This window comes from Dama dama, chromosome 12, assembly GCF_033118175.1.
Source record: "Dama dama isolate Ldn47 chromosome 12, ASM3311817v1, whole genome shotgun sequence".
Classification (NCBI taxonomy): Eukaryota; Metazoa; Chordata; class Mammalia; order Artiodactyla; family Cervidae; genus Dama; species Dama dama.
Window position 1 is genome coordinate 46841230 of NC_083692.1, and position 23657 is coordinate 46864886.

General features: G+C 37.6%; 1 protein-coding gene across 2 annotated transcripts in view; it reads left to right on the forward strand.

Moving 5' to 3' along the window:
- The window catches only part of UNC13C (unc-13 homolog C), a 609739-nt gene that overhangs the window by 553744 nt on the left and 32338 nt on the right, over positions 1-23657 (forward strand). For both annotated transcript variants that reach the window (XM_061158385.1, XM_061158384.1), the window contains one exon: positions 4804-4951. In XM_061158385.1, coding sequence (XP_061014368.1) covers positions 4804-4951 — 148 coding nt within the window. The remainder of the gene's footprint in view (positions 1-4803; positions 4952-23657) is intronic.

Genomic DNA, 23657 nt, shown 5'->3' on the forward strand with positions numbered 1-23657 from the left:
GTATATTTTAAACTGTACCAAAGAAACGTGAGAACTACAACGGCAGGTATCCCCCACTACAGGAAAGGAGAGCATTTCTATGAAACCTTTCATTAGCTGAAATGACATAGGCAAGAAGCAATTACCTTAGGACTCATCCTGCTAAGGGATGCACAAAATAAATCGAGATCAAGCACAAATACAGTCCAAAACCATGGCAGCTTGGTGCTCAGACGCTGGGTGTAATTCCTGGGTTAGGCGCTGGGTGGTACCACGCTCACTACCCAGGATGTACACTGCCTCTAAGAGCTCACTGCTGTTTTAACATCTCCTCTTTTTTCCACAAAAGTGAAAATCATTTTCATGTATTTTTTGGTTCGCAAAAACAGTACTAATGTAGGTCATCTACAAAAGTGAAGTGGCATAAAGCCAATTTTCAAAGAATGGGGAATACCTGTACTTCAGTTCTTCTCAAGCAGTTCCTCTCAGTTACTTAGTGGGACTTTCCCCTTTCTTTAGTCCATGGTGGTAAATTATCGGGTGGCTGCTGAATTGGAAAATGGCAGTGTTAATAAACAAGACACCATAGGTGTCACCTCTTTGAAAGTCTTTATTGATTCCTTCAGCAACAGCATTATTTCCCAGTCCTATTGTCTGTCTTTTTAAATTCTCTTTATAACACCTCCAACATATCATTGGAGTCATTCAATGACAATAACATTTCCTACTTGATCACAGTCCCTTTGGGAACAATCTCTAGGCCTCTTTTGTGTCATATCCTTGGCGTAAGTTCTGGTTCTCAACACAGATTTAGTAAATATTTGTTAAGGGAGAAGAGGAAGAGAGAACGGCCAGGAAGGTCACCCCATCACTGATGCTCTGTAGGGTAAGCCACAGGCGATGGGCCCTCCTCACAAATTAGACAGTAATCTCTATTAAGGTTGTCACCATGCTGCTTTACATATACTGTGAAAGATCATTTGTTTTAAAAGAGTGTATGCTCACTGAAGAAAGCAAAGGGGAAATTTTTTTAAATGCCTAGAGACAAAATGACAATGAAAATATGATGACCCAAAACCTATGGGATAGCAAAAGCAGTTCCAAGGGGGAAGTTTATAGTAATACAATTCTACCTTAGGAAAAAAGAAAAATCTCAAGTAAACCTAATCTTACACCTAAAGCAACTAGAGAAAAAAAAGAATAAAGCCTAAAGTTAGGAGAAAGGAAGAAATCATAAAGATCAGAGCAGACGTAAGTGAAATAGAGACAAAGAAAACAATGGCAAAAATCAATGAACCTAACAGTTGGTTCTTTGAAAAGAAAAAGAAAATGCATAAACCTTTAGCCAGACTCATCAAGAAGAAAGTGAGAGGGATCAAATCAATAAAGTTAGAAATGAAAAAGGAGAAGCTGTTACAACTGACATCACAGAAATATAAAATACTACAAACAACTATAAACCAATAAAATGGACAACCTAGAAAAAAATGGACAAATTCTTAGAAAGGTACAACCTTCCAAGACTGAACCAGGAATAATTAAAAAATATAAACAGACCAATCACAAGTTATGAAATTGAAACTGTGATTAAAAAAATACAGAAAAGGGGTCCCCACACACAACTGGTGGTAATGTAAATTGGTACAACCAGTTATGGAGAATAGTATGGACATTCCTTAAAAAACTACAAATGGATCTTCCATATGATCCAGAAATCCCATTCCTGGGCATATATCTGAAGAAAATCATAATTCAGAAAGACACATGTACCCCAGTGTTCAGTGCAGCATTATTTACAATGGCCAAGACATGGAAGCAACCTAAATGTCCATCAATAGAGGAATGAATAAAGAAGATGTAATATATATACACATATGTGTATATACACACACACACAAATACACTATGAAATCATACTCAGCCATAAAAAGAATGAAAAAATGCCATTTGCAGCAACAGGGTTGGCCTAGGAGATAGTCATACTGAGCGAAGTAAGTCAGGTAGAAAAAGACAAATATCATATGATATTGCTTATATGTGAAATCTAAGAAAATGGTCAAAGTGAACCTATTTACAAAACAGAAATAGAGAAAGAGAGTCACGGATGTAGAAAACAAACTTGAAGAAGGGAGGAAGGGATAAACTGGGAATTCGGGATTGACAATATAAACACTGCTATGTATAAAATAACTAATAAAAACCTACTGTACAGCACAGAGAACTCTTCTCAGTACTCTTTAATGACCTATATGGAAATAGAATATAAATGAGTGGATATGTGTATATGTATAATTGATTTACTTTGCTATACAACAGAAACTAGCAACATTGTAAATCAACTATACTCCAATAAAAATTTAAAAAATCAGAGTATAACTGTGACATTCATGCAGTTATAAAACTTGTCAAAAATATTATTTAACTCATCAATTAATGAGACAACCAGTAAGATCTTACAATTGGCTCAAAGAAGAATCCCAAGAGCTTCACATAAAGGCAAGCAATGAGGAAAGTTGAAATAAATTTGAATAGAGGCAAAACAGATCTGGCCACAAAATGGTGATCAGTTGCATCCCACCAGAAATAATTAATTTGCATCTCTTTGGACAGGAGTCATATGTATTGTTATCCACTTTCTACAATTTACAGAGTTTTACATAGCCCAGGTGACCCTAGTGGTAAAGAGTCCCATCTGGCAATGCAAGAGATACAGGAGACTCAGGTGCGATCCCTCGGTCAGGAAGATCCCCTGGAGGAGGAAATGGCAATCTACTCCAGTACTCCTGCCTGGAAAATTCCATGCACAGAGGAGCCTGGCAGGCTACAGTCCGTGGGGCTGCGGAGTGTCAGACACAACTGAGCAACTGAGCACACACACAGCTCCAAGACAGTGAAAAGTGAGGATAACTCAGATAGGTATCACAGACGGAGCGCTCTTTGAACATTTTTGCTCATTTCAAAGTTTTTTGAAATTTTTTCTGACAACTACATATAGTCCCAAGAGATCACGAAACATCATCTTAGTTGCAGCTCATTACTTTTATTGTGCTTTACTAACAAGCCTCCACCACTTATGCTCAGGTATGATAAGATTGGAGCTTGTCTGGGAAACAATGAATGGATGAGTGCTTTCCCCTCCTGAGAAGCCACCAAGTCTTGGTTCAGTCTATGCTGCAGCTCTTTGCAAGTAGGGTGTGTTATCTCATCTGATGCTTCCCTGGTTCATTAGGTAAACAGAGCTCCAGAGCTCACCCCACCACTCCTCCAGGAAAAGCAGTCAATTCCAAGCAAAACTCCCCTCTCAGTACATTCATTAATACTTTTCCACTTAAGTATCGTATCACATCTCCTGAAGAAAGGAATTCTGATATCTTTTCATCCCCCAAGGCAACTGAAACAATTCTGGACTCTAACTCCACAATAAATGCTTTCTATATGTCATAATATCTAATATTTATATAAGATCAAGGTATAGAAGATGTTTAGATATTAAATCTTTGTCATCCCTTCAAAAATAAGAAAAGACTTTCCCCATTTTTCTCTGTCTCCTCTTCATAACCATTGGTGGATTTAAGTGCAATTTGTGTTTTCACAGTGCACTCAGCTAGAATGGAATGGAATTGTAAGTGACCATAGGTTTTTCTTTTTGAGGAAGGAGTTTGTGATTGTAGCACAGATTCTTCAATTTATATCTCCATTGCCTACTTTCTCAGGCCTGTGCCCTGAATTTTCTCAATATTATAGTCTCTAAAATTATGACCAAATGCCTACAAATGCTCAGAATATGTTTCTGCAGAGGGAAGAAAACTGAAGTAATTTTGAATTTTCGGTTGACATGTTTTACCTTGGAAATCTCTAAGTAGGCTAGACCAACAACACACAGGAGAGTGTATCAGAATCATTTGTTGAGCTTTTTCAAAACACGCCGTTCTGTGAGGACCCTAGATCCTAGTGAGCCAGGTTGCCGTGTGGGTGAAGTTCAGCGTTGTTGGTTCAGGGAGAGAAAGACAGGCCCATTTATCTAACCTTAACAGGATACAATAAACACGCTGTCTATAAATTGCTGGGAAATAGCATCCTTAGCTCTATCATATATCTTGAGATAGATAATCTGCCCTCTGAAGTGATGTCTGTGCTTAATACTTGCAACCATGAGAAACTCTAACATCCCCCAATGACCATATTTATTGTCAAACATATATCTTCTCTATTATTTAACCTATAAATATGGTGATGTTTTGAGTTTGTTGGATGACTGTGGCAAAGAAAAATAAGAAGAAAGAAACTGTTTTATTACATTTCTCAGACACAGTTTAGGGGATGCTGAACTTCTAAGGACCACTCTGCATCCTCAGGGTGGCCTATGTGTATGTACCACTGTGCGATTAGATCACACGGAAGGTGGGAGCAGTGGGCCCTTGGCCTAGAATTGCAAATCAGCATCTGGAAAAACAAGTGACCGGAAGTTACTTTATTTGTGAAATCTGGCAATGCTGGATATTTTTCTCATGCTCTGGAAACAGAAGTCAACAATTAAGTTGACACATTATCTTAAACCTAGCATTCTGTAAGCATTTGGCCTCTATATCTTCATGATCCCATTTAACTAAAGTTTTAAATGAGAGCAACACTTGAGATACTAAGGTAACCTGAACTACATGGCAATGACTTGGTAATGGCCATATGGTACTATGTCTTTGGATCTATCTTATGTTGATCATACTGTATTATTCCATCTGAGCCTCATGATTATGGCCATAAAATCCCTCATCTAATACTTCTTTCTAAATGCCTCTGCTTACATTGTTTTTCTTTTCTTTTTAGCAATACTTTCATGCAGGAGGAAATGGCCTGAAAAAGAATTTCTTGGAGAAAAGCCCAGATCTTAAGTCTCTGAGATATGCTCTCAGTCTTTATACCCAAACGACTGATGCCTTGATAAAGAAATTCATAGACACCCAAACCTCACAGAGTAAGTAACACATTTGACATGAACAGAGGTAAACTGAATACAACTAAACTTCAATGTAGAAATCATTATAAATAATATCTGTAATTTGACTATAATAAATTAAAGCATCAATATGAAGATGATTATGATTTGTAAAACAATTACTCAATTTTTAGAAACTTATTTTATAAATAATTTCAATAATACTGAGATATGCTTAATACTAAAACTGTATGGAAGAGTTGACCTTTGCTGTTGATTTTAATTTCATAACATTTAGTAAACCTTTGTTGTGAATAACCATAACTGTGATATTCTCAAATTAGTACAAAATAATCAGTGTTTATTGGTCTCAGTAACTTCTAAAATACAATAATAATTCCTCAAATCCTAACTTCAAATGAAAAAAATCTCCTGCTCTTGGGTTATCAGGGGGGAAATCTCATTTGATCTTAATTTTATAGAAGAAAATTCTAAGTCTTACTTTGAAGAGGGCCAAGTATGTTAGTGGAAATTCAGATCTATTTCATATGGCAAAGTTCCCACCTCATAAGCTTCTAGAATATTACTGTTAAACAACCTGTCTTTCAAGTTGCTTTGTGATTTATTATATTTTAGTAATTACATGCATTGAAGATCTGGAATTTCTGAGTGATTACTAAAAATGTCACTCTGAGTCAAAAAAAAAAAAGTCAATTGCAGGCTCAAATTCTAGAACATAATAAATTGCACCCCACTATAATCAAAATAAGGAGGAAGACACAACTTCTTTCATGAGAGATCCTTCCAAAGGAAGCACATAGATTTTTTTTTTTTCTTGATGAAAATCCTTCAGACTTATCTGTGTTTCATCATGGATATTTTCACTTTTCTAACTACACTGAAGATAATACCAAGGTAGGTGCTAGGTAGCTGCTTGACCTGTCTAATACTTTGTGCTTTCTGACAGTGTCCAATAAATGCTACAAACACTCCTCTTAATTCAATCTTCAAACCCAGATTACATCTTAAGATGGTTCCAAAAAGGATAAAAGAGTTGAGTCGTAAAGCCTTGTCAAGAGATACATTACTCTTTGAATCATGATGCCTCAAGGTTTTCTAAACTACAAATATGAATGCAAGTCTAACACAACTCATCATAATAGTGTTGTTGCTTTATTCTCAAGAGAATGTGAGTTTAAAAACTTAGCTTTGCTTTTGTAGGTATACATTATGTGTATATACATACAACCCATGTTTCAGCATAGATGTCAAACCAAAAAACTACATATGAATATCAACTTTGGTGTATGGAATTTGGCACACATGTTTGTTTTGTATGAATTGTATGGCAACATTAAAAATATATGGGGAGTGGGGGAATAAGAGGATTCGTTATCCCAATAATCCCTGACTATGTAACTTACTTTAGTCTTGGTCTTTCTTTTTTACTTCCCTTTTCTGGCTTTTTCTAGTAATGCAATTTTTTTCTGCATAATTGAAATTGGTAAGCTTTAGATATGAAATGGCTTTGCCTTTTCTCTGATAGTTACCTTCAAGCATGCTCCATGGAAACTATTCCCATCTCCTCCTCTGTCCCTCCCTTGTCATCCCTCCAGCTGGTCCCAGCCCACCATGATCAAGTCCACAGGACCTGAGGTATGGGGGGAGTTTGATGTGCCCTCTCCTCCCCTTCCCCATCATCTTCTAGATACCTCTCTGCTTCAGGGTATTGGGGGAAGAAACTGAAGGGGAGGAGGCAATGTCTTTAATGTCCCCTTACAGTTGAATCCATATGCTAACTTTCCCAGGGGCCCCATGCTAGGGAACCTCCTATCCGCTCAACCCCAGGTCCCTTCAGGGACCCCTCGGTTGCTGCCTCCTGCAGCACATGCCATGGCTTCTTGCTCCTTGAACATCTTCTCCTAGTGTCCAGCCCTCTGGGATGAGGTCCCAGCAAGAAGACTGATGACCAGCTTCTTCCCATAGAGCCCAGTGGAGCTCATATGTTCTTTCCACATTTTTGGTGATCATGAGGACTTCCTCACTGTCACCTGCCATCTCTCTAAAACTCCCGTCTCTACCTGCTCAGATAGTTGTTTATACTTTTAAATTGGAGGAGAAGGGGAAGGAAGAAATACTGCTGCCTAATACAGCACAACCCTTGTTCAATCAAAAATGAGGCAAGCCAGGCTCACCAATTAATGGATGCAGTGTTTCTGAGTTTCTACTTCTCTCTTTATTCTATCACAATCCTATCTCAATACTCATTACCATACACTGAATAATAAAGTGAGCAACAATACTATATCCTTCATAAAATATGAAAAGGAGAGATAAGAGGAAACTTCACTGAATATTAGAATTCTTTATAACACAACCAAAAATAGAACATATTAAAGGACACAATCTCCATTTTCTGTAACAGACCCTAAATGACTTCCAAATGCCTGAGGCCATTCCATGTTCTCTTTGTCTTCTAAAGAACCTTAGCTTCCTCAGGTTCTTTAAATGACAAAGAAACATGGAAAAGTTGACTTCTAAAGAGTCTTATTTAAATGGACTGGTCTTATGAACAGTTTGACTTGGGCTGTATTAAAAGAGAGGAACTTGGGTGCCACTCTTATATCCCTGCAGATGAGTATTTACAATTATAGTAGGATCAACTCTCCCCCTTTTTATATTCCTTATCATAGTACAAGGAAGAGTCCAAAATGATCAGATGGAGTTTCAGTTTCCAGTTTAAACACTATTGCAATTAAAATAATTTTCTAGGATTTGGCACAGTATCAAATACCCATGAAGATTTATTATATTTAATTTTTGCTAATCTTATGTTTTGTTAATAAAATTTAGAAAGACCATGCTGGTGTTATGGCGTCTTTCAAATATAAGATATGAAATGGGAGGTAAAGCTACACATTGAGAACCCCTTCCACCGTCTGCCTAAGGTGCCCCATCCGGGGTGAGCTCGGGTGTCAGACAGTTAATATCCCAGGAAGCAGCCCTCAGCCAATGGAAGATAGGAAGTTGGCAGATAAGAAAACAAAACTTGAGCTTCCTCAGTTGGGAAAACTCTAACATGAGTTCCACACAAACTCCAGAATTGCCCTGTGAGGTGAAGCTCCGTCCTCTCTGAGAGGACGCCTTCCTAGGTGGATCCTTTACCATGGAATGCTTGTCTCAGCTTTCACTCCCAGGGGAACCCAAATCCAGGGTCACGCTACTGGAAAGTAGGGAGCCAGATTCCAGTTCAGCTACTCTAGATCTATATCCTGTGATCTTAACCACCATGCCTGCATCATCTTGATAATAATTAAATTATAAAGGTTAAATACCAAAAAAAAATAAAAATAAAAATAAAGGTTAAATACCCTGAATGAATTTTTCCCCTTTACTTGAGCTTTTTCTCTCACAAATCCGCAAGTTAGGAATACAGAACTAAGTAGAGAAACAACTTATAACACAGTGAACATTATTTGAAAAATATTCTACGTTATGATTGATAAAATGCAAACTGATTTTTTTTTCTTCTTAATTTCTAACTCATACATGTGCAAGTATTAATGAATTATCATTCAAGTGTTAATCAACATGCTGTGTAAAAGACATTGAAATCCTCTAGAAATTTAACTGTGCTTTTTAAAGTATCCATTTTTTGTTCTCATATTCTTATAAACTCTTCCCTTAGTCCATTTTCTTCTTTCCTTTTCTTTTGTTAAAATGCTCTTTTGCATCTCTTTCTCCTTTCTGCATTATCCTTGTGTTAGAAAGTTAATTGTAACATTAAATATAAGGAAAAATGAATAATTAATTGGGTTATGTTTTTCACTGTCTTCAAACTGAAAGATATACTTTCCTTTTAAAATATTTTTAATTTAACTTTTATATAAATGGGTTTGTGGTACAGAAAAACACTCTGTATCTTGTTCACTTATTCTTTTTTTTATTCTTTATTTTCTCTTTTTCAATTCTCTCTGTTTTTACCTTCTCTTCCTCTTTCTTTGATCTCTTTTTAGAATAGATTTAGATGTCCTCTTTTTCCAGTAATAATAATAAGAAAAAATGATAAGGGGTAGAGTTTCATTAGAAATTTATGGGCCAAAGAGTCAATTGAACTCTATAAATTTGGAAAAACACTCTTCTTTCTCTTCCAAATACTGAAAAATAAACAAATTCAAAATGGATAGATAAGTATTCTTAAGTCCTCAAGTGAAACTGACAGATTAGTTTATAAGAGTAACACGTTTATTAGTCTAGCAATGTACTGCAGTAATGAAATACCACTATACTCTGTGAAAGTGCTGCACTCAATATGCCAGCAAATTTGGAAAACTCAGCAGTGGCAGGACTGGAGAAGGTCAGTTTTCATTCCAATCCCAAAGAAAGGCAATGCCAAAGAACGTTCAAGCTATTGCACAATTGCACTCATCACACTTGCCAGCAAAGTAATGCTCAAAATTCTCCAATCCAAGCTTCAACAGTATATGAATCAAGAACTTCCAGATATTCAAGCTGAATTTAGAAAAGGCGAGGGATCAGAGATCAAATTGCCAACATCTGTTGGATCATCGAAAAAACAAGAGAATTCCAGGAAAACATCAGCTTATGTGTTATTAACTACTCCAAAGCTTTTGACTGTGTGGATCACAACAAATTGTGGAAAACTCTTAGAGCTGAGAATACCAGACCACCTTACCTGCCTCCTGAGAAACCTGTATGCAGGTCAGGAAGCAACAGTTAGAACCAGACATGAAACAATGGTCTGGTTCCAAATTGGGAAAGGAATGCATCAAGGCTATATAGAATCAAGATCGCCAGGAGAAATATCAGTAACCTCACATATGCAGATGACACCACCTGTCAGAAAGTGAAGAGGAACTACAGAGCCTCTTGATGAAGGTGAAACAGGAGAGTGAAAAAGCTGGCTTAAAACTCAGTATTCAAAAGCTAAGATCATGGCATTCAGTCCCATCACTTCATAGCAAATAGATGGGGAAACAGTGACAGACTTTTTATTTTCTTGGGCTCCAAAATCACTACAGATGGTGACTGCAGCCACAAAATTAAAAGATGCTTGCTGCTTGGGAAAAAAGCTATGACAAACCTAGACAGCATATTAAAAAACAGAGACATTACTTTGCTGACAAAGTTCAGTCTAGTCAAAGCTATCATTTTTCCAGGAGTCATGTATGGATGTGTGAGTTAGACCATAAAGAAGGCTGAAGGCTGAATGTTGAAGAACTGATGCCTTTGAGCTGTGGTATTGGAGAAGACTCTTGAGAGTCCCTTGGACTGCAAGGAGATCAAACCAGTCAATCCTAAAGGAGATCAATCCTGAATATTCATTGGAAGGACTAATGCTGAAGCTGAAGCTCCAATACTTTGGCCACCTGATGCGAAGAGTCAACTCATTAGAAAGGGCCCTGATGCTGGGAAAGATTGAAGGCAGGAGGAGAAGGGGATGATAGAGGATGAGATGATTGGATGGCATCACTGATTCAATGTACATGAATTTGAGCAAGCTCTGGGACATGGTGAAGGACAGGGTAGCCTGGCATGCTGCAGTCCATGGGGTTGCAAAGAGTCAGACACGACTGAGTGACTGAACAGCAACAAATACCCTGCATTCACTTTGAACAACAACAAATACCCTGCATTCATTTAACAAATATTTACTGAGTATCACCTCTGAGGTCACGTACCATAGGGCATATATTCAAAGCTGAACCTAGTGCTATGTACACCAGGTGCTCTACTATGGAGGTTCTCATGCAGAGGTGATTTTGTCCCTGTGGGGCATCTGTCAATGTCTGAGGAGCTTTGATCCTTTCACTGGGAGTGGTGTTTGTTACTGGTATCTAGTGGATGGAGACCAGGGAGGCTGCTAAACATCATACAGTGTACAGGACAGCTTCCTACAATAGGAAGTTATCTTTAAGTCTCTAGATGTCAGTAGTGCTGAGGCTGGGACACCTTGCTCTAATACTAGACTGAAACAATGTGAGAAGTGATGTAACATAAATCATGTTAGAAGAGGGAAAAATTTGACTCAGGTAGACAAAGAAAGGTAGAATAGTCAGTGGAAAAACTGAGTCATGAAAGTAGAAAGAGAAAGGTATTTTGGATGAAGAAACTGTCCAGGGAAGAATATACTTGCATTCTTAATTTTAAAATCCCAATAGGTCAAGCATATCCTCAGTATATTTTTATGAGGAAGCAATGTTTATTTTGTTTTTAAAGGAAAATTCACCATATCACTACTTATATTTGACCAATAGATAGTATAAGGAACTCTAAGGCACTTTTTAACACTACTTTGTGTAACATTAGTAGAACTTCTATTCATATTTGTAATAATTACCAAACTCTTCCTCTTGAAATTGACCCTATGGTTTAAATTGGGTAGTTACCTTGAAAATTTATACTTTTTCCTTGTTGTTGTTTCTCAAAGATATGCTACTTACAGTTTTAGAAGCTGGTACAGAATTCATTTCTTGCATCTTAATTACATTATTCATCATCGTTAACAAAAAAGCTTCTCTAACAGCTATTTCATTATACCAAGGGCTCTTCGAATATTTCATACAGTAGAAGACAGTGAAAAATGTACAAAACTTTAACATATTAAGTAGAATTTTTGCAATGGATAACAATTTAGAATGAGGCACAGAATGATTAATTGCTGAGCTATCCTAGGTCATATTCTGTTTCCTTACCTGAGCATTTACCACAGTTTGAGGAACTTAAATCTAAAAATCTTTCCAAAGGGAATTTTTTTTTCTCTAAGTTACAACTGGATCATAAAGCAAAAAGAAATGACTGTATAAATTAAAATATATGAAATTAAATGTTTTTATTCTATACTCTATCTTCTTAACTCTTTATGAGCAATATCTTTGAGTCCTTGCTTACTTGAAATTTCTTAAAATTTAAATACCATTTTGGTCATTATAATAACCTATTTTCTGCTAAAGTATAGTATATTTTCATGTAAAATGTACATCAGATAGCTACATTTTGAACCTATAAATATGCTTCTATATGTTAATTATATACAAAGCATTATCTCTAATCATGTTGTTCAAATTATAAAAGATATGTTCATAAGAAGAAAAGAAACTCTTTGTGAAGTGGTTTACTATAGAAAAGATCTCTTCTAATCAGAAATGTCAGACTTAACATTAATGGTATTTAGTTGGCAGAAGAGCTGGCATTGAAATAAAGAGATTAGTTTTAAGGTCAAGGGCCACAGCTAGAACTTCACCTTGATCCCACCTATGGAAAATGCTGAAGAATGCCTTCAGGGTATGTGGGGAAATCATATTAAAATCCATTCAGCCATCTTCAATTTAATACTGATTTGAAACCATAGTCAGACCTGGTTTCTCATTTTTGTTAATCAGGCTGTCAAAGATCACCAGATAACCAGAATCCCCTCCAATAGACCTATGCCATCGTCTTACCCGTGGAACAGTGGGATTCCACTAGCTAGTACTGCCTTCCAAGATGAGGGGTTAGCATTTCTTGGGGGATACAGTGGAAAAACTGAGGAGGATTTGTGTGATTTGGCTCTTCAAACACTGCAGTTGGTCTGAAGACATTCTACTCTAGATGAGGCTCTTCCGTGCAATCAAAAAGCTGTACATAAAAAAGCTTTAACAGGAGTGGTGATGTGATATGGTTCTGAGAACACTCAATCCTTTCCCAGGGTAGAAATGTGTTAGATAAAGTGACAGTAATGCTGAGCAATCAAAAACAAGTTGGCCACCACTGTGCTAGTCTTCCCAATAATCCGGCCAGGTGAGTAACTTCATCCACACTTGTCAGGGTAAGAAATGAATCACAAATATATTAAGAAACTTGCTAAAGTCATATAGGTGAGCGGCAGAGGCAACACCCTTCCCACTGTATCACACTTAATTTAATCAGCAAAGCAAGCAGAATCTGTCATTATGACTTTCTACAACTCAAGCTCTCTTCTCTGTAGTTTTGAGTAACTGGAGTTGCTTCATCCTCCTTACCTCTCATTCTGGTATGACTAAAGCTCCCTGCTGCCCAGGAGATAATCTTTCAGCTGGTATTGTTTTCATACCAGCAAGAAAATCTCTCCTCAAGAACATCTTCCTTACTTCCCTAGTTTCTTCTCATTCTGAACCCCCGTACTGGGCATACTTAGTGGCCAGAGAATCTTTTGAATGTTAATTGGAAGTAATTATACCACAGGAATCTAGGTTGAAATTAAGCAAATGCATTCTGCTTTCAGAAAGCCCTTTCTATTAATATATAGCCTGATTTCTCACCTCTAGAGTCCACTCTGTGTGTGTGTGTGTGTATGTGTGTAAGCACAAAGCTGTTGCTACTTTGGTCTTCTCTCTCTTTTCTACTCTTCTCACCCTTGGGCCCACCAGCAGAAATACCATTTTGTAACACTCCCCTTGCACATAGAGCCATATCATGATTGCTTATCTACATTTCTCTGCTCTCCTAATGTAAACCTTGGGAAGATGGGACCTTGCCTACTCATCCTTCAAATCTAAGTGCTCCGAACAGTGCTAGATACAAAGTAGGTGAATTTAGTGAATTTTAGAAAAAAATAAATGCTTGGAAGTTAAGTGCAGAAAATTTAGAATTATGTGATATGACATAGTCCTCATATTTGAACTGATGCAATTACAAATCTTTATTGAAAGCAAGTGTATTTATAGCCAAAAGGAGAGGAAGAGGGAGAGAAAATGAGGGAAGGAGAAGGGGGGAAAGAGAGGAGCTCACAGTTTGATGGCTGATGATGTTCAGTAGTTTCTGTACAGGCAGAAGATAGTAGGTGCCACTGGAGAAACTCAAAGGGCTATATAAAGTTAGATGGAGAGACTTAAGGTCACAACGAACTCATCTTTAGGAGCATTTTCTATGTGCCAGGCTTTGTGCTAAATGCTAGTTAAACTCCAGTGAAAGACTGTGCTGAATATCTTTCATTTGCCACCCTCCTCTCTCCCTAGGAGGCTGGGCTGTATGGATTACAACTATGGATTCTCTTACTGTTTGGTTCCCACTGGGTTCAGTCGGTAGGGAGTCCATGCAAAGCTCCCTGGGAGGAAAGAGTGAAGTCAGATCCTCCTTCTCTCTGATTCCTCGGGGCATGATCCATTCCTTGATTCAGACTGACTTTGTCCTTTGACTTTTGCCTTCCCTAGAAAACTCTCCCTTTGGATCCCAGCAGCTACTTCTGCCCCTCAGGCTTCAGGGACTATGGGTATTAACAGCCCCACTAGTCCTTGTGTTTTCCTTAACCCCCACGTAAACCTTCATAAACAGCCTCTTTCTCAAACCTTCCAAAATGACCCTAATTTGAGTTTCCATCTGTTTGCTAATGATACCGCAATGGATACAAAGGCAAATATTCATGGCTTTGCTAGGTTTTTCTTCCATGCCAAGTCTTTCACTCGGATCATCAAAGACAAACATTTTAAAATAAACAAGTCAAGCATCAGAATAATTTTCTTTGGACTGAGAAAAATAACATTTCATTTTGATGACTGAGCTGTCCAGAATGAATAAAAGAGTATATTAGCTTTTCACTCACAAGGATATTTCCATTATACTGTGGCCAAGTCATCAAAATCCCAGCTCCCACTCTTTCATAGTGCAGTTTATCTGACCCAGAGTTTCATCTCTGAAAACCAGAAATCAGATTGAGACAACTGGGAGCCACTGGTGAAATCATTTGCAAAATCTAAGCATCCTCACAGCACAAAGCAGGTGTTTGTTATATGTCATGTAATGGGGAAATTATCATTCTTTGTACATTCATCTAAGTGTGTGTGTGTGTGTATTTCTAGGTCTGAAAAAGAGTTCTTTCATCGTTACTTCATTCACTTTTAACACAGATAGTTGGAAGATTAATTTTGCTATAACACTACCCACACAACCATGTGTAGGGGAGGGGCATCTTTTCATTTCTCAATTCGGTGAGAACTAGATCTCATTCCAAGACTATGCAGAATATCAGAGGTATCAGAACGCTGCTTTCTTACTTAAAGTGCTGTTAGTTGTTTCTTAAAGGCTAAGCTGTATTTAAATAATTCTGATAGTAACATATAGACTTTTCTAAAATTAAACAAAATAAAAATTACTTTCTCTTTAAAACAAAACGACAAAACACGTGACATTTGGCATTGCATTCAAAGATCTAACTAATAGCCATTCATACTTGCATTTTACTATAGTTTGTGTGTGTGTGTGCATGCTCAGTCATGTCCTATTCTTTTGCAACCCTATGGAGACCACCAGGTTCCTCTATTCATGGGGTTCTCCAGGCAAGATTATTGGAGTGGTTGCCATTTCCTTCTCTGGGGATCTTCCTGACCCAGAGATTGAAGTTGTATCTCTTGCATCTCCTACATTGGCAGGCAGATTCTTTACCAACTGCACCACCTGGGAAGCCCTTACTATAATTTATAGGCATCTTTAAATAAATTTTTCTTACTTGAGTCTGAGAACAGCCCTGCGGAGTCAGAGGTCACTTGATGGTCTTTTGAGATGGTCATTTCACCCAAGAGCAATAGATGCCATTGAAGTGATGAAAGCAAGGGTATGGCATGGAGAAAATAACTGAAGGGAGACAAGACAAAAGCAGGCGGACAGGTTGGAGGAGGCTAGGCTAGTGGGAATAGCTATGGAGACATGTGAGTAGGTTTAAGGTGTAGTTTAGCACTATAATAGGCATGATCTGGTAAAATAAATCTTGTCAAATTAATAAAAATTTAGGATAATAAATTTATATGGTACCAAAGTAAAGCAACTTTTAATTCTCTATGGTGAAATTATGGTTGTTTTCTGCCTGCTTGTAATTTTCTGTACTTTTTAAATTATCAAAAAATGTCCAGATTTTTAAAAATCATAATTTAAAAAGAAATACATGAATAATACATGTTGATATGCAAAGTACATTAGTTTCATTGACTACCAAGGTATAATCAGTTCCAAGTGGTAGGTTTTGATGTCTTTCAGGGCCTTGGATTGTAAATCTGTGGGCTAAAATAAACAGCCCAGTTCAACCTTTGCTTTAGGAGTCTAAATATCTCAAAAACTGCTCTGGAGGTAGAATTATACGGAAAATGCAACATGTAAATATATATGTTATATTTGCAAACATATATATGTTATATGTGTACATGTAGTTTAATGATTTGTAAATCTTATTTTATGAAGAAATCGACCAGAGTAAATGTGTAATACATTGACTAAAGTTAGCAAGTGCTAAGTCAGTGTTAAAACAGGTGTTCTTAAAAATATTAACACTTTTTTATTATGGGTAATTGTGATACTCTTCAGTGATTTTGTTACTGCTGTTATTTTTAAGACTGATTAGAAAGTGAAACAGGTTAGAATCAGGTTAGAATGCTGGGAATTTTATGGAAACACTGACAAACTGAGATGTCAGAAAAACTTTCTTCAAATCACTGAGTCAAGAAAGCAAAATGCAGTATGATTTCTCTGTTTTCATTCACTAAGATCAAGTTTTTGTGACCAGTGGGGTCAGTGGCATTAATTGAAAATTGCAGGCTCTTGCTTCTCACACCCTTTATAACTAACTTCCAAGAAAAGACAGGGGATGTTTTCTCCTTCAGTTATTCCTTGGCACCAGAAGGTAAGCCTTACTATTCACTAAGTGTGATTTAACTTAGAAAAAGAAATAGCAATTGTGTTAAGTGGCATGGAAATAGTAAATCTCAATCTTTAAAGGTTTATTTTTTTTTTTATTTTTTTATTTTTTTTTCTGATTTTATTTTATTTTATTTATTTATTTTTTTAATTAGTTGGAGGCTAATTACTTCACAACATTTCAGTGGGTTTTGTCATACATTGATATGAATCAGCCATGGATTTACACGTATTCCCCATCCCGATCCCCGCTCCCACCTCCCTCTCCACCCGATTCCTCTGGGTCTTCCCAGTGCACCAGGCCGGAGCACTTGTCTCATGCATCCCACCTGGGCTGGTGATCTGTTTCACCATAGATAATATACATGCTGTTTTTTTGAAATATCCCACCCTCACATTCTCCCACAGAGTTCAAAAGTCTGTTCTGTATTTCTGTGTCTCTTTTTCTGTTTTGCATATAGGGTTATCGTTACCATCTTTCTAAATTCCATATATATGTGTTAGTATGCTGTAATGTTCTTTATCTTTCTGGCTTACTTCACTCTGTATAAGGGGCTCCAGTTTAAGCTTGTATAAACCTCTGGCATAAAGGTCACTGCTTATTTATGGAGAAGAAGGGGCAAGAAATCAGTGTGTTAGATAACACCGGGGGTAGGGAACAGTAGTCATGGCCCAGGCATTTGTCCTACATCTGCTTGGCTATGTGACCTTGAGACAATTCACTCAACTTCTTTAAGCCTCAATTTTCCCATCTATAGAATGGATAACATAATTCATTCCAAAAGTCCTTTGGGTTACTGGGAGGATCACAGTGGTAATACACATGACACACAGTCTCTCGGTGAATGTTTATTCTTACTGCATCATTATTATCAGATACACTGTCTGAAGAGTACATCTTATTCTACAAATGTGAACAAAGAGGAACTTTCTTAGGAGGCAGCTATCTGAGCAGGGAAGCCAGGAATCAGTCAGTGCTCCTCTGGGAGCTGTACCTCCAAGATACCAAGATGCTCTCTGAGTGACTGAGAAGCCTACCATACTGACACCTGAAGGAGTCATACCTGCAGTTTCTATGAACTTCTCCATATGTGCCATGGTTACCAATAATTGTATATTTTTTGAATCCTTGCTATATGCACAGAGCACTACGTTGGGTAGGAGACACATGTGGAAAATTCCCTGCTCCAGGAAGCTTACAGTGAAACTAAAAACAACTACATAAAAGGGAAAAATCACCAGCCCTCCAGGCCACTGAGTTTGAGAACCACCAGAGTAGAGTCTGTAGGGAGGAGTGAATGGAGGGGAGATGGAAGAAGTAGGTTTTGATCAGGACTTAAAGAGCTTTGAATGTTAGGCTCAAGGGTGTAGAGATTGATTTGTAGTCAGTGTGAGGCCCAAGAGAAATCAATCTAAAGTAGTCATGGTGTGCCATCTGCTTTTGCATAGGAGGGAGGGAGGAAGGAGAGGAGAGAACTTTTTAGAAAATAATTTTACAGTTTTAAATATTTATAGTCTAAGTACTGTAATAGCAGGAATAGACAAAAGGGAAGAATAAGATTCTACAGGTCAATACAAACCAAAGCAAGCAAAGGAGAAAAAAGTGGTAAACTTAGGTAACTTGTAGATTGGTGAAACCTTCCACTGAACGAAGTGTAGAAGTATTGATAGGGAGCTGTGATAAACTCAATTTTACTTATTTCTGTCAGTGTTACTAGTGGGACATACAAGGAACTATGTCCACTGGAGAGATGGAAGAAGTATGATGACAGCGGTCAGCCCTGCAACTCCGTTCAGGAGGTGATGACTGAATCCTGGGGAGGGGGAGTGTGGTGGAAGCTCTGAGGAGGGCACACAGCAAGGGAGGATAATTGAAATCATGGAGAAGCTACCACTTCCAGGGAAGGCGTGGCCAGAAACAAGATGAAGATCAGGGCAGGGTGAATATCAGTGCCATTTCAGCACTTTTGCTACCCGTGCCTTAAAGTCTCTAATTGAGGCTGAGCACTTGAGAAGGAACAAGTCTGTAGCTCCTTGTGAGTCCTGTGGGTAAATCATCATGCTTGTGATGAAGGCCGACTAGGAAACAAATAATCATGACCGTCACTGCTATTAGCCTACCTAGTGTTGAACTCTGTAATGGCCTTCAGTACCATTGGAAGAACTTAAGGGTGTTGGCTATTTATATGTACTTAAGAAATGTCTTACCTCACTTTGGGTTTTCTTACAATAAATGTGCGGTTCTCACATTTTAGTGCACATGAAAATTACCTGCAGGGCTTGTTAAAACACGGACTGTTGGACCTCACTCTTAGAATTTCTGACTCATTGGGTCCCAGGCGAAGTCTGAGAATTTGCATTTGCAACAGGTTCCCAGGAGCTGCTGATGCTACTGGTCCAGGAACCACACTTTGAGAACCATTTTGAAGCCTTGCACAGAAACACACCCTATATAGTGAGGCCACCCATAGCTCATTTAAGGCATTGACTACAAACTTTAACTGCAGGCAGTTTTTTTAGTGTTTTCAGACTGAAACCTGAAGAAAGGTTAGAGTCAATAAAAATGTTCTTTTTCCAAATGAAAGTATGTGTTTTACAGCCTCGAAGATCCTCAGGTAGACATTACACACACGCACACACGCACGCACACACGCATGCATACACACGGACAGACGCGCACGCACACACACACACATGCATGCGCGCACACACACACGCACACACACACACACCCCCAAAAAGGTAAAATATAGAAAAAATATTTTCCTATTTGCCAGAGTTGACATTCAGCCTTGCATATTTTCCTTACATTCTCCTCATATTTCAGCTTTCAGTTTAAGTGGCATTGCCTTTTTAGTGTAATAGAGGAACCTAGAAACTTGATTACTGCCTGTGATTCCAAACAAAAGGGGTTATTTTCAATTATTTTCAGTTCAGTTTTTATGAACAATCTTATGTGACTTAAAAGCCAATTTTTGTGGGAAAACTTATCTGTTTACCTATATGTTTATAGTGCAAAATTCTGTGATAGATTTAGAATACATTAGATCCTTCTAGCTCTAAATTGCATTGCTGTCTTGTAGTATACAGTTACACCTCGTTTCATTTTCCACTTGAAGTCACTTCATTCCTTTGGTTTACAAACACCTTGAATTCTCTTTAACTGAAAAGATGAGGTAACTTGATAGAGCATCTGCCTTAGCAATAATAACTCCCAAGGTAGATCAAACTAAACAGAGCAAAACTATAGACAGCATGTCCTACATCATTTGAGAAAGGAAAGAACATGGGTTTGAAAGGCAGGAAAGCCACTATGAAGAAATTGAAAAGAATGGAAGAATAGACAGATGTACTAGAAATACAAATGAGGATCAGTTTTTCTTTTCCTTTAGAGAAAACCATTTGGAAATTAGCAGGTAGATGTGACAGTTACTTAGATGGCAAGGCTAGCGAATCCTAGAAAAACATGGTCCAAATGTCCATTACTTAAAGCATGCCTGAATATCCTCTCAGTGACCCTATAAGCAACATGAGACTATACCCATTCTCAGAAGACAGGGCTGCGATTGAGTGACTTGTAAGAGTTACATCGAAAAAAAAAAAAAAAGAGTTACATTGATATTGAGTGTAGAAATGGTCTCAAATCCAGATTCTTCAAAATACAAACACAAGGTATTTTCCACTGCCCAACCCACTAACCAAAGCTTTCACTTAAAAGTTGATTTTTCAAACATTTAGAGTAATGCTCTGGACATACGAGTAAAACCAATTTTGGTGCGTAGTCATTTCTGTCATTAGCCGACTGTTAGTTACTTATACAAGCAGCAGAACTAAAATGTAATAAAGTCTAATAGAACCTCTTTTTATTTGTGTGGGTAAATAGTAACAGAGATAGTTAACTATAGAAATTAATTCAACATCTGCCTAAATATTTTCCCTGGTCATGGGGAGTGTTTGGGAGGTACAGTTAAAAACAGTATTTCCTCTCAATCTTCGGGAAGACAGGGACTAGAAAGGTAAATAAACAGAAGAATCAACTATTGACTCAGGGATATAACTAGGCGGGCAGATTGTTAAAGTTGTCAATCAATAATAATTTACTGGCAGCAAGGCACTTATTTATCAGTTCACTTATTCATTTAATCAGTATTTAATCATTCATAGATTCACTTTACACACCATATGGCTGGACGCTACGCAGATAATTTATTTCCTTCCAGCCATTATTTTACTACCATTATAAATGGTATAAGTCTATTGATTGGGATTCAAACTTAGATTTCAATTTCTGACTTTTGTGTCATTCTGATTTGATACAATAACCATGAAGTGACATGACAGACAGATGGCAGAATGGCAGAATCTCCTACTAGTGCTGTTCAGAAAACCCATGAAATATTTATAAGACCTGAGGTTTTATGTGCTCAGAGTCTATTGTGCTAAACTACATTTCTTTTCAGTTCTTAAAAACCAGCTAGCAATTAATGCAACTTATGCAAAATGGCTGGTGTAAAAAGGCAATCTGAACAGAACACAGCTTTGCAATATTTTAAAGATTATGTAGTTTTATAACTTTTATAAAAGTATAGGCATTTCTGTTAGGATGGGGTTCAACCCTAGAGGTAGATGTACCCTGTCCCTTTCCCCAGGCAACCAAGCTTCCAGGGAGGGTGAGGGAGGGTAGGATGATTCTGAGTCTCCTCCTTCCAGTTCCCCATTTTCTGTTTCTCCACCCTGCACATCCCCTGTATACGCAGACAGTAAGTACCTTTTTACTCTAGTCAGGTAAAAAAAAGACCTCTTCATGTAAGTTATTGATATATTCAGTAACAAAATCATGAAAAACAAAAGTGAAAGTGTTAGTCGTTTAGTCATGGCCAACTCAATGGTCTGTAGTTTACCCAAGCTCCTCTGTCCATGGAATTCTCCAGGCAAGAACACTGGAGTGGGTAGCCATTCCGTTCTTCAGGGGATCTTCCCGACCCAGGGATCAAATCCAGATCTCCTGCCCTGCAGGCAGATTCTTTACCATCTGAGCCACCAGGGAAGCCCAACAAAATCATGAAGGAGAATCTAACTGGACATTGTTTAATGATTAATTGAGGCGTCTTAAAAAAAGAGAGAGAGAGGAGAAAAAACAGAGATGATATTAGTTGTGTGTTTGTTATACAGCTTTTAGAAGATAATAAAATTGGTCCTGGGCACTGACCACAGGTGAAACACTTTAGCCTTAGGAAGTTGGATTTTGTCTAATTCCTGGATCAGGCTGAATCAAAGACTGAAGTCCTAGATAAGATGGTGCAGTGAAGAGTCCTAGAACCCAAAGCATTATCTGCTCAAATACAAAGGAAACGCTAATATTTAGAATCTGTTTATTTTCTGAATTAAATTGAACTTTCCTCTGCAAGTATGTGGTCATGTTATTAATTTCTTCAAATCCTGGCCCTGCCACTTAGTAACTCTCTAATGACATTGGGCACTTCATTCATTTATCTTTGCCTCAATTCTGTCACCTATAAAATGAGGATAAGAATAGTACCAAGGGCTGTGGTTGGTGAGAAGACTAAGTGAGTTAATATATGTAAAGTTCTTAGAACAATGTCTAATACCTAGTAAGTACTTTATAACTGTATTCTTAATTACAGAACTAGTGATAATTTATTGTTTTGTTTAAAGTAATTCATTTGTGTTTTCAACTTTTATTTTGCCAAGAAAACTATCTGGAAATACACTTCTTAGCATTCACAATACACAATACAATACACAAATGCATCACTTAAGGGTATAACATTTTTCTCCAGAAATACGCAAAATTCTTGGACAGCTTTTTATTCTTTAGTTCATTTGAAGAGACTCAATTTTCAAATGACTTATACTTGATATTGTATAGAAATGTAGTCTAATTGAAAGATAATCATCTATTTCACTTATTATTCACTTGATCTCTTGAAAAAACAATTAGAGTGCTAACAGTTTTTCTTTTCTTATAGCATAACAAATATTAAATATAAAAATGGATTTAAGAACATTTTTTCTGTGAAAAAAATGTCTTTACTGGCAGTGATAGTTGTCTATTGAGTGTTTGGTTTTAAAGTTTTGACTGAACTAACTGGAAGTTTTGGTCAAACATCCTATATGACGGAGTCTTGCTGAATTGGACTGGGTTTGAGATAACTTAGTGTTAAAGTTCAAGCCAGAAATATGAGTTCCATTTAAGAGATTATATTTACCAGAGTGCTTCTTTTCAGTTCAGTTCAGTCACTCAGTCGTGTCCAACTCTTTGTGACCCCATGGACTGCAGCATGCCAGGCCTCCCTGTCCATCACCGACTCCCAGAGCTTACTCAAGCTCATGTCCATCGAGTCAGTGATGCCATCCAACCATCTCATCCTCTGCCATCCCCTTCCCCTCCCACCTTCAATCTTTCCCAGCATCAGTCTTTTCCAATGAATCAGTTCTTCGCATCAGGCGGCCAAAGTATTGGAGTTTCAGCTTCAGCATCAGTCCTTCCAATGAATATTGAGGACTGATTTCCTTTAGAATGGACTGTTTGGATCTCTTTGCAGTCCAAGGGACCCTTAAGAGTCTTCTCCAACACCACAGTTCAAAAGGATCAATTCTTCAGTGCTCAGCTTTCTTTATAGTCTTAACTTTCACATCCATACATGACTACTGGGAAAACCATAGCTTTGACTAGATGGACCTTTGTTGGCAAAGTAATGTCTCTGCTTTTTAATATGCTGTCTATGTTTGTCATAGCTTTTCTTCCAAGGAACAAGCATCTTTTAATTTCATGGCTGCAGTCACCATCTGTAGTGACTTTGGAGCCCAAGAAAATAAAGTCTGTCACTGTTTTCATTGTTTCCCCATCTATTTGCCATGAAGTGATGGGACTGATGCCATGATCCTAGTTTTCTGAATGTTGAGTTTTAAGGCAACATTTTCACTTTCCTCTTTCACTTTCATCAGGAGGCTCTTTAGTTCTTCTTCGCTTTCTGCCATAAGGGTGGTATCATCTATATATCTGAGGTTATTGCTATTTCTCCTGGCAGTCTTGATTCCAGCTTGTGCTTCATCCAGTCCA